Here is a 15,123-nt window from a genome sequence, read left to right on the forward strand (position 1 = left end):
TAAATAAGGTAATTTAGTTTTAATTTGTAAGACAGAAGTACCTCTTCAATAGTTTTATTGAACGGGAGTGTAAAATGACTGTTTTGGTACATGTATAGTGCAGATTAACTTCCTTAAATCCAAAACATCCCACTTAACATAACATTTGGCAAGTTTTTCCTCCTGGCTGCCATTGTTTCCTACACAAGCTTAATTGTTTCAGCTGATATAAAGCTTTTTAGCTTCTGCCCAAACTGACTCCAGTCTCTTGACTATTGGCTGTTGAATGGTCAATATAAAAACCACATTGCAAATTTTTTTGATTACCTTTTTTAATTTTTCCAACTTCTCAAGGTTAATCATGACTTATTGTTTAAATAGACTTGGTGGATTATATAGTTTTCTCCATGCACACCTGTAATGAACAACATTTCTGACATGGAAACTTCTAAAGCACTCAATATATTTATAGTAGTCATTATCTGGGGCACTCATGGCATGAGCTGGTGACCGGCTGTTCTCCTCTAAGTGCTCTCAGGATGTTTCGAAACAGTTTCTGCATGGGATGGCGTTAACTTTAAGTTGTAGGAGCGCATTCCTTAAACACGAAGAACAAAGCGTTAACATTGTCCAGCCTGCTTTAAAATAGGCCTATTAATCTTTTATGCTTATTTACATATGCTGATATCAGTTTTCTTTTGCATGTACTAAAACTGTTAAATCTTTCCTTATATGCCACACTGTTATATCAGTGGCACAACTGTCATTGACTTGTCAGTTGATCTGTGCTGCCGTAACTGCTGTGAAAACACGGTAATGGATAGTCATGAACTTCCTGTCTGGAGTCAGTATGAGTGTCTGAATATGAACAGTGATTGACTCTGGGACATTACTGTGAGGATCATTCATAGGGGGTTTTTCTTATTAGCATGCCTGTCAGTGGCTCGTCATTCTGAAGAGTTAACAGCTGCTTTAGCCGACACATTGACACACATTACATCTTGTTAACAGACATATCACTGAAACAGCCCAGTGGCACAACAGGTAGGAAAAATATTAAAGTACAGTATTCCTCATTTGATATATATATATATATACACACACACACACACTACCGTTCAAAAGTTTGGGGTCAGTACGATTTTTTAATGTTTTTAAAAGAAGTATCTTCTGCTCACCAAGGCTGCATTTATTTGATAAAAAACAATAATATTGTGAAATATTATGACAATTTAAAATTACTGTTTTCTATTTTAATATATTTTAAACTAATTTATTCCTGTGATCAAAGCTGAATTTTCAGCATCATTACTCCAGTCTTCAGTGTCACATGATCCTTCAGAAATCATTCTAATATGATGATTTGATGCTCAAGAAACATTTATGATTATTATCAGTGTTGAAAACAGTTGTGTACAAATTTTTTTCAAAATTCTTTGATGAATAGAAAGTTCAAAAGAACAGCATTTATTTAAAATAGAATATTTTCTAACATTATAAATGTCTTTACTGTAACTTTTGATCAGTTTAACTCATCCTTGATGAATAAAAATATTGATTTATTTTATTTCTTTCCCCCAAAAATAAAATTTTTATTTTTACTGACCCCATTTTTACTGACCCCAAAATTCTTACTGACCCCAAACTTTTGAACGGTTGTGTTTAATGTTAGAAAAGCTTTAGATTTCAGATAAATGCTGTTCTTTTAAACTTTCTATTCATCATAGCATCATGAAATAAAAATGTAAATAACTGTTTTCAACATTGATAATAATAACATAATAAATGTTTCTTGAGCATCAAATCATCATATTAGAATGATTTCTGAAGGATCATGTGACACTGAAGACTGGAGTAATGATGCTGAAAATTCAGCTTTGATCACAGGAATAAATTACACTTTACTGTATTGTACTGTGTTTAAATTGGAATAATATTTCACAATATGACTGTTTTTGTTTGTATTTTTAATCAAATAAATGCAGCCTTGGTGAGCAGAAGATACTTCTTTTAAAAACATTAAAAATCTGACTGACCCCAAACTTTTGAACGGTAGTATATATACACACACTTTTTTCAGCTTTATTTCAATTATTAAAAACAATTTTCAATCGATAACAGCACTGACTTATTTACTGGCATTTACCCCCTCAATTTGTTTAGCCATTTTGTCATTTGTTTTGGATATTCTGAAATATCGATATTTACTCATCTTTTATGTACTCACATTTGATACTCAAGGTGAATTCATCCTTACCATGTATACTTAAGGCCCTGCAAACACTACATGATGTGGATCAACAGCCCAGCGTATGATCCACATCACTTGCTGGTACGGCCCGGCAGGCTCATGGCACAAACAGGTTGATCAACAAACCATTGTTCCCAATGTAATGAATGTTAAAAAGCATTTGGGCCCAACAGTTGCCACACTCCAAGTGGTGGTCTACTGGTAAGCACAGCTGTCTGAAACAGGCAAATCCTGTGTCCCCTCCATGCCCTTTTAAGGAGACAGGACCCTGTCAAAGTGCGTGTGTTGGTTGCCTGCTTTGTTTGACCACTGGGCCTCCCACACAGACTGACGCTAATAGATCATCAACCCAGTAAATATTGCCATGGTAGAATTACAACTGTTACTGTACTTTAATAGCCCAACAAGACACCCAAATTCCTTCATTTATCTTTCCTGACGCTGCAAGCCACGTTTTTCACCCAGAAAGATACTAAACCACACTACAACTGCAAAGAAATCATTAGCAATGGTCTCATTTTGGTAAACGGCATCATCGGAGCTATAATAAGATGCTAGTATCAGTCACAGTATACGTGAGGGTTCAAGGGAATCCGAATGGATTGTGTGCTGTAGATATCTATCAAGCTAGGGTGAAAAAAACTGCTAATAATAGCACATCTAACAGAGAGGATAGAGGATGATGCTCAAAAATGCTCACACATAATCCATGCTTCAAGCCAGAGGGCCTGTAAGAAACTCCAGAAATCTGATAACAAAAGGTTAGAAAATACTATCACGCTGATATCACTGCCTTTTTCAGTCAGGTTTGAGCTTTGAGGGTCACAAATAGAACATTATCTCCTGTTCACCAAGCCTGAAACAACACAAGATAACACACACACACACACACACACCACAACAGGAGGCAATAGCACCTTTAACACCAAATGGTGAAAGAAAATGAAGCTGTAAAATGCATGTTTTAAGCCAGATTATATGCGTAGAATCAAACTACAGTTTTTCGCAAATATAGAGGAATACACAAAGGAAACATTCTCTGTTTTCTCACAGTGTCGAGTGAAAGAGATAACGGGGGAGAAGGTGACAAATAAGGAGTTGGAGCCAAGCAAGGAGCTGCACTGATGTGTCGCCAGGAGCACCTGTCACTCACCATGACCCTAAAAGGACAGAGCTGAGCCAATCAGAGAACAGCAGTTGCAGAGATAGGACACAGGTCCTTCCTAACACCCCCACACCTCTCAGCTGTCTGGCATGTTGTGGGCCCGATCGCATACCAGGGCCCAGGCCATTTGACAAAGGTGGTGTTACTCAGGTCCGGCTCCTAGATGTGACCCCACACGTCTGGTGTTACATCCCCTGTGCTCTGAACTTTCCAACGCCTGTGAAGTCAAATCATTTTTTTTTTACACTGTGTCATCAGTGATGACTGACCGTACATATATATTGTTCCGTGTCAAAGGTCATGATGTGTGATTTCCTGACATTCCTTTAAGTTTATTTGTTTGGTGTGTGTAATGGCATCACAAACTAACTATTTTGCATGTGCTATTGTCTCCTTTTGCCTACATTTTATATTTAAATTCTGGTTGATATGATTGTTATTGGCCAAAAAAATGTCAATATTACAATTCCATACTATTCTGTCAACAAAAAAAATCAGTCAATTGGTACAAGTCAATTTTGGTTATTTTAGTATTACTACACTATTGTGATCAATGTTTAAATTATATCCTATTTTGTCTAAATAATAATAATAATAATAAAAAAAATCAAAAATTTTAAATGGTACAAGAAAATGTTGGCTAGTATTATTTTTACACTATTATGGTATTTTTTTAATATTTTAAAAATAGCTTTTATTTTATTTTACTATTAAGTTTAATTTCAGTGTTTTAGTCATTTTGTTATGTGCTTTTGTCACTTTTGTTAATAACTTTTGAATATTTGTATTTAACTTTAAATTATTTTAAGTTTTTAAGTTATAGTTCTTCAACTTAAACTTATTTTATTTCAGTCATCTGCCAAGGCAGCATTTCCAATTTTTTTTTTTTTTTTTTTTTACATTTAAGTTTTCCAACAAAAAATTATATTTGATTTTATTTCAGCTGTATTCAAGTAACGGTAACACATTTTAATAGTTTTAGTTTTAGTTAACATTAGCAACACTGGTTTTGCCATTATATTATAATGTACAGTATGAAAAATGAATATTCCTTTTGATATTTGCTAAAGTTTAACAGTGTTAAATGATGAATTTTTTTTAAGTGTTAGATGACAGCAGAAAAAAACTCTAATATGGACCGATTACCAAAATGGTATTTATTGTGCATCTTTAGAAGAATGCAACAGTTAGCATAACATTTCTCTTTAGCCACATTCATAGAAAACAATTCTATTTATCGTTTTTTTTTTTTTAGTCATATTCAGTCACACATAACAACAGAACATGACATAAAACATACATAACATATTAAAAAGAGATGGAGAACGATGAAAGAATAGTACTTGGCTTCTTTTGGCCTTCCATTTGGCTCTGAAATCATACCAGTTTTCCACTGCTTATTTTGCTACCAAAGAGGATCTGTCCCCTCTTAAGAAACATCTGTCCATTTTGGTAATCATGCAGGAGAATATAGTACAGGATATACTGGCTGTGGGCCATTTTCTAGCATCTCTTATTTGGTGTTGTGTGAAAGCCTGAACCCGCCCCCCACCCACCAGCATATTTAAGGGGCATCCTTCTCCGATGCCCTTCATCCCAGTGGAAACCCCAGTCTTGTGCTACAACTTGGTGAGTGTTTGCTACTACCTTTATATGGACTACTTCAGAGAGACAGAGAGAGAAAGATTTGAGATGGAATAACCCAACACTTCATCTCCTTCATGGGAAGGAACATAAATTTCTGGAATTGTTGATGCAGATGGTGGATAATTGGCTGATTTTACATCGATGGTCTTAACAGAAACAACTTTTTCTGATAATTGCTCATCCTCTGTGATAATATATCTGTAGCTGTAGCTAGAGAAATGTATGAAAACAGATTGGTGGGCATAAAGAAATAACACTGGATGTAATGAAGGATAGAAGGATGAAGCAGTGGTAACGAGTTGTATTAGATTGGATTGGAATCCATGTCTAGATCTCATAAGGGTCACTTGAAAATGCTCTAATAAAGAGAGTCATCAACAGATGTAGTGAAGTGACACATGCAGTGGATCTCTTACAGTTTCTAGACAGCTGAGGAGGTGATCCTTAGGTCCTGCTGTCATTTGTCATCAGACAACTGCGAAATAGCTACAGATAGGACACTCGGTCAGGGGCCTCTGTTCAGAATGACAAGAGCTGATTCCTAAAATAGTTTAAAGGGGTTCTGCTGTGCTGCTTTTGGCGTTTTGTTGACCTTACCTGATGCTACGTTTTCTACTGCAGGCTCTATATTGACCATTTTGAAGCTAAAAAACATAATATTTCTTTTATTACCATTGTTGTACAATTATACACTCTCCTAACACGTGTTTTCTTTCTCCCAGGACCATTCTAAGAAAGACAAATCATGTGTGACGACGATGAGACTACCGCGCTCGTGTGCGACAATGGTTCTGGTTTGGTCAAGGCTGGATTCGCCGGTGATGATGCTCCCCGTGCTGTCTTTCCCTCTATTGTTGGCAGACCCCGTCACCAGGTGGGCCTCCAAAGCATGTTTATTATATTGCATGTTGGAAAATGTATGCAATAGATTAACTGAACTACTGATTATAGATCTAATTCATGACTCTTGTACCTCAGGGTGTGATGGTCGGTATGGGTCAGAAAGACAGCTATGTGGGAGATGAGGCTCAGAGCAAGAGGGGTATCCTCACTCTGAAATATCCCATCGAGCACGGCATCATCACCAACTGGGATGACATGGAGAAGGTAGCAATCACAGAATTATTACAGAACGCTGATTTGTTTTTCATCTATTAATCAAACATAAGGATTTTTTCCCTATTAGTTTGGTCACCAAGGGATTCACACCATGCATTCATCCATTAATTTAATATATTTCTTCAGATCTGGCACCACACCTTCTACAACGAGCTGCGTGTGGCCCCTGAGGAGCACCCCACTCTGCTCACCGAGGCCCCCCTCAACCCTAAAGCCAACAGGGAGAAGATGACACAGGTAAGCTAATGCAGGGGTATGAATGTCCCCTTGTGTGGGACCCTATGATGTGGAAGCGTATAATAGCAGCCAAATATTCAAATACATTTATACTGTATTAACACTTAATTTTAAGGTGAATTAGTTACAGCTACTACATGTACTCACTATAGTAATAACAGTAAATTATGCATAATTACAAGTAACTAACCCTAAACCAAACCCTAACTCTATAGTAAGTAAATGTAGTTAATTAATATTACTCAATGCTTATTTGAGTAAGTGCAATGCAACTATGTCACCTTAAAATGAATTGTAACCAAAAATATATTTGTTTTATTCATTTATTTATTTATATTTCTTTGAGCGTTTTCACAGTCGCCCTAGCCCCCCTTTGTGGCCCCCTGAGCCTTGGGTTTTACATTAACCATGTGTTTACCATGCTGAAACCAGTGTTATTATTATCATTGAAATACTATCATAGTTTTTGTTAGTATTTTGAATTAGATTTGATCTATCTATCTATCTATCTATCTATCTATCTATCTATCTATCTATCTATCTATCTATCTATCTATCTATCTGTCTGTCTGTCTGTCTGTCTGTCTGTCTGTCTGTCTGTCTATCTATCTATCTATCTATCTATCTATCTATCCATCCATCCATCCATCCATCCATCCATCCATCCATCCATCCATCCATCCATCCATCCATCTACATATCATCTATACATATTTCATTTGTTTATTTTATTTCAAGTAATGAAAATGTTTTTATGATTGTAGTTTTATTTAAGGATAATAAAGCTGTATTTTTCTCTTTTTTTCAGATCATGTTTGAAACCTTCAACGTCCCTGCCATGTATGTCGCCATTCAGGCTGTTCTCTCCCTGTACGCCTCTGGCCGTACCACTGGTCAGTGTCTATCAAATCACCAGAAGCAATGCATAACATTATAGGCATTAAATCCTATAAATCTGTAATAGAAAGCAATACATACTTAACATGCCAGTAGAAAACTTGAAATGCCAATGCATCATGTTACAGGTATCGTGCTGGACTCTGGTGATGGTGTGACCCACAATGTCCCCATCTATGAGGGTTATGCTCTACCTCACGCCATCATGCGTCTGGATCTGGCCGGTCGAGATCTCACTGACTACCTGATGAAGATCCTGACAGAGCGTGGTTACTCTTTCGTGACAACTGGTGGGTGCTCTATGAAGAATCATACTTCTTTTAATGATTTTGTTTAGAAATTAGCACTAAAAAGAAATTACCTACGTTTCTGTAAAAATATATATATATATTATCAGACACTATAAGATACTATTCAGTTAAATAATTTCATTGCAAATAAAAAAAATGTACATCCAAGTTATTCATTTATTCAGTGAGAAGCCATGCAATAAACAGGATAACGTACAGTCATGTATTGTCATTATCTCAAAACAAATGTTTTCATTGTCTTTTCCCAATTCACTTACTCTCTTTTCTCTTCCATAGCTGAGCGTGAGATTGTGCGTGATATTAAGGAGAAGCTGTGCTACGTCGCTCTGGACTTTGAGAATGAGATGGCCACTGCTGCCTCTTCCTCCTCTTTGGAGAAGTCCTATGAGTTGCCTGATGGCCAGGTCATCACCATTGGAAACGAGCGTTTCCGCTGCCCCGAGACCCTCTTCCAGCCCTCTTTCATTGGTATGTTTTAGTTGGGCCTCAAATGACTTCATTGCATCTATGTTGCTGTCCATACATCACAAGTGCTCCCTTCTGAAATATGGAAATATCGCTAACACAGTTTGTGACATTGCACCTCACAGGTATGGAGTCTGCTGGCATCCATGAAACCGCCTACAACAGCATTATGAAGTGTGACATTGACATCCGCAAGGATCTGTATGCCAACAATGTCCTGTCTGGTGGTACCACCATGTACCCTGGTATTGCTGACCGTATGCAGAAGGAGATCACTGCTCTGGCCCCTAGCACAATGAAGATCAAGGTAAACGTTTCTAAATGAGCTCTTGTTTGCTTTATAGTTTTACAGTCTAACTACATTCATGTTCTTGTGTTCGTCCTCTAGATCATTGCTCCCCCTGAACGTAAGTACTCCGTCTGGATTGGTGGTTCCATCCTGGCTTCTCTCTCCACCTTCCAGCAGATGTGGATCAGCAAGCAGGAATATGATGAGGCAGGTCCCTCCATCGTTCATAGAAAGTGCTTCTAAACCTTCAATCCTCCTCAAGTCAATCCATCTAACCCTCCGTATGCATTTGTTACTGTCTTGTTCTGTATATACATTTACTGTTGTAATAAAAGTTGTGAAGTGTAACTGTACTCTTTGTGTTTTGTCTTTGAATATTTAATGAAGAAAATGCAGGTATTAGTCATTTACTCAACAAAAACTCTGTAAATTTGGTAGGCTACATATTTTTTGTTTAAAAGGATTTCTAGAAATCCTCAAAACTTTACACACAATGTGGAAAATCGACCAAGTCCTAGTGAAAAAAAGGTCTAAAATGTCCAAGAGCAAAATTACGTTTCTCTAGCATTCTTAAATTAAAATTATTCCATTTTTAAAATCCTCAAAAACTACAGCCCCAATTTCAGAGAAGCTGGGATATTTTGTAAAATGCTAAAATAATCAACAATCTGTGATTAGTTAATTCTCTTGAACCTTTGTTTAACTGACAAAAGTACAAACGAAAAAATTCCAATTCCTTTTCACTGTCCAAAATAAACCAATTTTGAATTTGAAGCAACACACTCCAAAAAAGTTTGGGCAGAGGCAAAATACAAGTGAAAAGATTACAAGTTAAATATCCAAGTTAAACTGTTTTGAAACAGTCCACAATAAGTAGGTGAATTGGTAATAGGGTATCGTGTTTGGGTATAAAAGGAGCATCCACCAAAGACTCTGTCTTTGCAAGCAAATATAGGTCATGACTCATCACTTTGTGGCAAATTACATGAGAGAACTGCCAAAAATGCATTTCTCAATGCAAGATTGCAAGGTATTTAGGTCTTACACCATCTACCTTACATAACATTGTGAAAAGATTCAGGGGATCCAGAGAAATCTCATTTTATAGGGCAAGGCAGGAAACCTCTGTTGAGTGTGACCTTCGAACCTTCAGCTGGCACTGCATGAGAAACCGTCGTGCTTCTGTGTTAAATATAGCCATATGTGCTCGGAAGTACTTTGGAAAACTGTTGTCACTTAACATGATTGCATAAATGCAACTTGAATCTCTGTTATGCAAGGAGAAACCTATAGGCCCTACATCAATTCTATGCAGAGATGCTGTAGTGTAGAGTATGCCAGGCTTCATTCTGCACGCGTTACAACAGAGTGTTTTCTAGACACACCGTAGAGTTGCCTGCCTGCAGTCCAGTTCTGTCTTCTACTGTAAATGTATGGCCCATCATGAAAAGAAGAATCAGACAACGGCGACCACAGTCTGTCTTGTATCAGGAGAGATTGGGCAAAAACAAACAAACAAAAAAACAGTTAGTATCCTCATGCAACTCCCAAATGATTAAAAATTAATAAAAGGAAAGGTGATGTGACATGGCATGCCTCTGTCCCAACTTTTTTTGGATTGTGTTGCAGCCATCAAATATATATATTATATATACAAAATACAATTAAGTTGGTCAGTAAAAACATTGAAAATCTTTTGTAAGTTAATTAAAGATTAAAGAGAATTAACAAATAACAGATTCTTGATTTTATTGCTTTTTACAAAAATGGGATTGTAAAATGTCAATACCATCATATTTTATTAACTGCGGCGTAAACAAGTGAACAATTAAACTGGCACCGGTATGTCACACTGAATAGTAGTGCATTGGAGCAAAGTCGAATTATAAAAGATATAAATAATATATTCCATAATAGGCTATAGCCTACAGCCGAATTCATGCCTGTTCGCGAGAATAGACTACCAAGGAAATCATTGAATAATTTAACCATTGTTGTTGGCTATTATTCTTTGCATTGTAGGCTGTATTTGCATTGTGAAAGTTAATCTATTATTAGAATTCGATTAAACTGACAGGTTCATAACATTAAAGGACTATGACGACACGACATGTATAGCCAAGTTATTTATTTATTATATAATTAAAAATAATGATATGGAAAATATGAGTTTTCCCCCCTCATAGGCTTTCCGTTTCCTATAAAATACAGCAGCATGTTTTGGTTTTAACGGCTATGTGCTAGTCGTCACTACGTAAACCAATAGGTGTGATGATGATTCTGCTGCTTGGCAACAGAGCAAATGAAGCGAGGAGGAGGAGGACGGCATCTGTGTTGAACCCGACACACTCTTCTCAGTCCAGATTACATGGTAGGTTACCTCTTTGTGTTTGCTTAACTCTTTATTCTGTATTGTCTACATCACGTTGGATGTTTAGCTGAACAACGAATGTTTCTTAATGTGCGCGTATAAAATAACGGCCTGTGTTTTTATCAAGCCTTGTGACGCATCGTTACGTATTTTAGTTACAATCTGGGATGTGCGTTTTCTTTGAGCGCAATAATATCTAAATTATAGATCATAGCATCAAGTTTATAACCCAATTTCAACATCAGCTGAACATAAAACAATAAAAAATAATGTATATATTTTGTTTACATCTTAAGTTTTAGCTAGCATACTACATGTTGTGTTTATTGTCGGTGTGTAGTGAAAGTCAACGATGGGTTCGGCTCCGAAAATGACACACACGGTTCTTCTGAGTGTCGTTATATGCTCGATGGCCGTGGTTTCTGGCCGCAGTCCCCGCACGGGGGATCAGGTGTCGGAGGCGGATATCCAGCGCCTGCTTCATGGAGTGATGGAGCAACTGGGAATCGCGCGGCCCAGGGTCGAGTATCCCGCGCACCAGGCCACCAACATAGTGGGTCCTCTCAGCATCCAAGGTAAGAGTTTCTCTGTAGAAGCGCAGGTTTTAAAAGATGGAAATGATTACAGGGGATATAATAACTGTATAATACTCATGACGCGGTTACCTTTATCTGTAATTTTACACTTTGTCCAATAGGTGGTGCCCATGAGGGACTCCAGCATCTCGGGCCTTATGGGAACATCCCTAACATTGTTGCAGAGTTAACTGGGGATAGTGTTCCCAAAGACTTCAGCGAGGACCATGGTTACCCCGACCCTCCCAATCCTTGCCCCCTTGGAAAGACTGGTATGCAGATCCAAATGCAGTGCACAGATATACAGTGGTGTCACCATTCATTTAGTTTATCAATCACATAAAAACCAAGAGGAATCCATATTAAACATTTCATTAGATTGGAAATGTTTACTATATCCTCCTAAAGGAATCTAAACTTCTGCGAATGGTTTGAGAATGGGATGCATCTCTCCTGGTTGAAAAAATGTGATCATGTCTTTATAGCTGCTGATGGATGTTTAGAGAACGCTCCGGACACTGCTGAGTTCAGTCGAGAATTCCAGAAACATCAGCACCTCTTTGACCCTGAGCATGACTACCCTGCACTGGCGAAGTGGGTGAGTTCACACTTGACACCTTGAAACAGGCTGGACTTCTGATTTTTCATTTAAATGAAATGAATGATTAATTTAGTGAAAAGTGCAGTGAAGTTACTTTCTCTCAGTTGTCAGACTTTTATTATACTAATCGTATTTGATGATTCTGTCAAGTACCTTTCCTGTACTAACATACATATGTTCTCCTCTACATTTAGTAAGATTCTTACATCCTAATTGGTGAATCAATCAAATAAACTACATAGAACAAATAACATTTATTACAAATAACTATGTAATTTAATGCAAAATAACAATATAATATAAACAACAGTGTAGAAGGACCTTAAAGGGTTAGTTCACCTAAAAATGAAAATTCTGTCATTAATTACTCACCCTCATGTCGTTCCAAACCCGTTAGACTTCCGTTCATCTTCTGAACACAAATGAAGATAGAGCGCTTTAGTCCAATTTTTTTGAAGAGATCACTTTATATGATGAACAGATTGAATTTAGGTTTTTATTCACATATGAACATTCATCAACTCATACATCAGTTATGGTAAACGGAAGCTCAAGCATGTTTGCTTAACATGCGAGAACCAATGAGGTTCATTCTTGTGTTTTACGCAGCACGTTTGAGCTTCTGCAAGAACCAATGGTGTTTGTTCTCACACATCAAGCAGGTTCAGTTGAGCTTCTGTTTGTGTTCGCTAATAATGTAAAAAAATCTGTTCATCATATAAAGCTATAGCTAAGTCCCTTTAGAAAATCTGGACTAAACCGCTCAATTCATATGGATTAGTTTTCCGATTTCTTTATGAACTTTTTGAAGCGTCAAAATGGTAGTTGTGTAGCTGTCTATGGAGGGACAAAAAGCTCCCAGATTTCATCAAAAAGATATTTATTTGTGTTCTGAAAATGAACAAAAGTCTTACAGGTTTGGAACGACATGAAGATGAGTAATTAATGACAGAATTTTATCTTCTGGGTGAACTAACCTTTTATATTTTTAAATGAGATCGTAGGAATTCATACGACTTCGCCACCAATTCACCAAAATGTTAAATAGTTACGAATTGCCATGAGAGTGTGTTATAGAAGTTAATGTACAGAGAATGTATAATGTACAGATATGTAAATACTGGTTTGTAACAGACTTTTTTTTTTCAGAATAAAGGACTGTTGTATGAAAAGCTGAAGGGTGGGCCAAAGAGAAGAAAAAGGGTATGCTATAAATATGAAATAACTAAAACATTATTTTTCTTTGCTGAATCCTTCTCAATAGACCAGCACAAGAATTATGCGATTTTATAATTACATACATGTCTCATATTTTCAGTAATGTCACAGGATCTGTCACTGACTGTGTTTCAGAGTGCAAATCCATATCTGATGGGAAAGAGGCTGGATAACGTAGTGGCCAAGAAATCAGTGCCACATTTCCCTGAGGAAGATGAAGTTGAAACTGCTACAAGCAATATCAAGGCCTGAACATCATGTTCATAAAATTTGTATAAAAATGACTTTTATGTTTCACAGTAAAGTAAGCATTAAATTATGTGTGATATTCAAATAAATCATATTATTAATAGAGCAAGGGTGCAAATGGTGATTGTAACATGAATGATTATTCTCTTGGCACAACTTTTGTTGTAATACCACTTAATCAAATAAAAATGACGTATAAGTTCATGTGCAGATAATCAGGGTCATGCGTTTTTAACTTTAAGATTCATCTAACTAACAAATACCACAATACGCATCCGATACGCCTGCATCGTGAAGGACCGTACTCTCTAAAAGCACTGGACCATCCCCAAAGTGCTGTGAATGATTTTAGGCTGAGGAGGCGTGGACTGCCCCATTCTCTTAAATGTCAGCGCTCAGAACACAGCTCCATACCTTATTTTGACTCTGAGCTCTGGAACTTTTTGGTTCAACCTATTTTTAATTGTAGTTTGTTATGATATACAAATACTTTGTGAACAGCTGAAGTCCATGTGAAGAAGTTTGAAACATTATTAATCTGAGGTAAGTGTGCATATCTACTGGATATTTGGTTTAAATCACATCTGAAATGTGTTTAAAGAAATAAGTTGCCAGAGGGAAATAGCAGTTGGCTCTCAAAATTATATAGAGAACTTGAATAGTATTTTATTTTTTAAATTTGGTTAAATAATTGATAACTTTATATATGCTTTCAAATAGGTTTGGTAGCTATATATATATATATATATATATATATATATATAATAAAATGTTGTATCTGTTTTTTCTTGTGAAAGAATGACTAAAGAAGCATTAGCTGTCACTATCGTGGTCTTGTGGCTGCTCTGCAATCCGGCGAGGATCAGGGGAACCGGGGGATTTCAAGGCGCCATTCCTCACCCAAATAAATACAGCCCAAACCAGTCGGAACAGTCACCGCAGACACCGCAGGCTAGTTCTGGGGGAATGGGACCGCCTTCAGTCGGGGACGAGGTGCTGGACTCCAGCCAGGAGGCTTTACACGTAACGGAGCGCCGTTATCTCAAACTTGACTGGTGTAAAACGCAGCCGCTGAAACTGATGATTTACGAGGACGGGTGCCAGCCGCGCACCATCATCAATCGCTTCTGTTACGGACAGTGCAACTCATTCTACATACCTCGACACGTTTATCAAGAGGACAGTGCGTTTCAGTCGTGCTCCGTGTGCAAGCCAAAGAGTTACACGACTGTCACTTACACGCTCATCTGTCCCGGGCAGATCCCCAGCACCAAGAAGAAGCGCGTGCGCCGCGTGAAACAGTGCCGCTGTACTTCTGTCGACTTGGATTAAACTTGCTGACGTCGTTGGTGTAGGCAACTTGTGTGTGTGTGTGTTTGTCTGAAAGTCAATATTCAATGCACTCCTATAGCTTAATAATGAAGGAGCATTATCGATTTGTTTCCTGCATCGTTACTCGTTCAGTCAAAAAGTCATCTCAATGTGGCCTTTATATTGTGAAGAAATACAATTGATGCCATTACTATATAAGCAAGTTGCTAATGACATATGAACAATATGCTTATTATTTTCCACTGTGTGGATCAATGTAGATACCTTTGTAATGTAGATACATTTGGGTGTAAATAAGTAATTTTGTAAACAAACAGAAACATTCCAACGCGTTTTGTCCTGGTCTTCATGCAAGTAATGTCGAATGAATGAGGTGTCAGAGTTACAACCTTCTTGATCACTTTGAATTTCATGACT

The 15,123-nt window shown here is 37.2% G+C and overlaps 3 protein-coding genes across 3 annotated transcripts; all 3 read left to right on the forward strand.

Annotated features, from left to right (window-relative positions):
• The first annotated feature begins 4,802 nt into the window (after positions 1-4,802).
• actc1a (actin alpha cardiac muscle 1a) lies at positions 4,803-8,717 on the forward strand. Its single transcript, XM_084092015.1, has 9 exons — positions 4,803-5,024; positions 5,765-5,916; positions 6,021-6,149; positions 6,288-6,398; positions 7,207-7,291; positions 7,424-7,585; positions 7,883-8,074; positions 8,197-8,378; positions 8,460-8,717. The coding sequence occupies exons 2-9, from the start codon at positions 5,788-5,790 to the stop codon at positions 8,601-8,603; spliced, it is 1,134 nt and encodes a 377-aa protein (XP_083948141.1). The 5' UTR covers positions 4,803-5,024; positions 5,765-5,787; the 3' UTR covers positions 8,604-8,717.
• A 1,878-nt stretch (positions 8,718-10,595) lies between these two features.
• scg5 (secretogranin V) lies at positions 10,596-13,479 on the forward strand. The gene is made up of 6 exons (XM_084090572.1): positions 10,596-10,731; positions 11,072-11,306; positions 11,429-11,578; positions 11,792-11,904; positions 13,057-13,110; positions 13,261-13,479. Exons 2-6 carry the CDS (start codon positions 11,084-11,086, stop codon positions 13,375-13,377), a joined length of 657 nt encoding a protein of 218 aa, XP_083946698.1. The 5' UTR covers positions 10,596-10,731; positions 11,072-11,083; the 3' UTR covers positions 13,378-13,479.
• Positions 13,480-13,809: 330 nt separating this feature from the next.
• Positions 13,810-15,011, forward strand: grem1a (gremlin 1a, DAN family BMP antagonist). Its single transcript, XM_084090574.1, has 2 exons — positions 13,810-13,917; positions 14,172-15,011. Exon 2 carries the CDS (start codon positions 14,173-14,175, stop codon positions 14,704-14,706), a length of 534 nt encoding a protein of 177 aa, XP_083946700.1. The 5' UTR covers positions 13,810-13,917; position 14,172; the 3' UTR covers positions 14,707-15,011.
• Positions 15,012-15,123: the final 112 nt, after the last annotated feature.

This window comes from Abramis brama (genome assembly GCF_963993115.1).
Source record: "Abramis brama genome assembly, chromosome: 18".
In the NCBI taxonomy this organism is placed as follows: Eukaryota; Metazoa; Chordata; class Actinopteri; order Cypriniformes; family Leuciscidae; genus Abramis; species Abramis brama.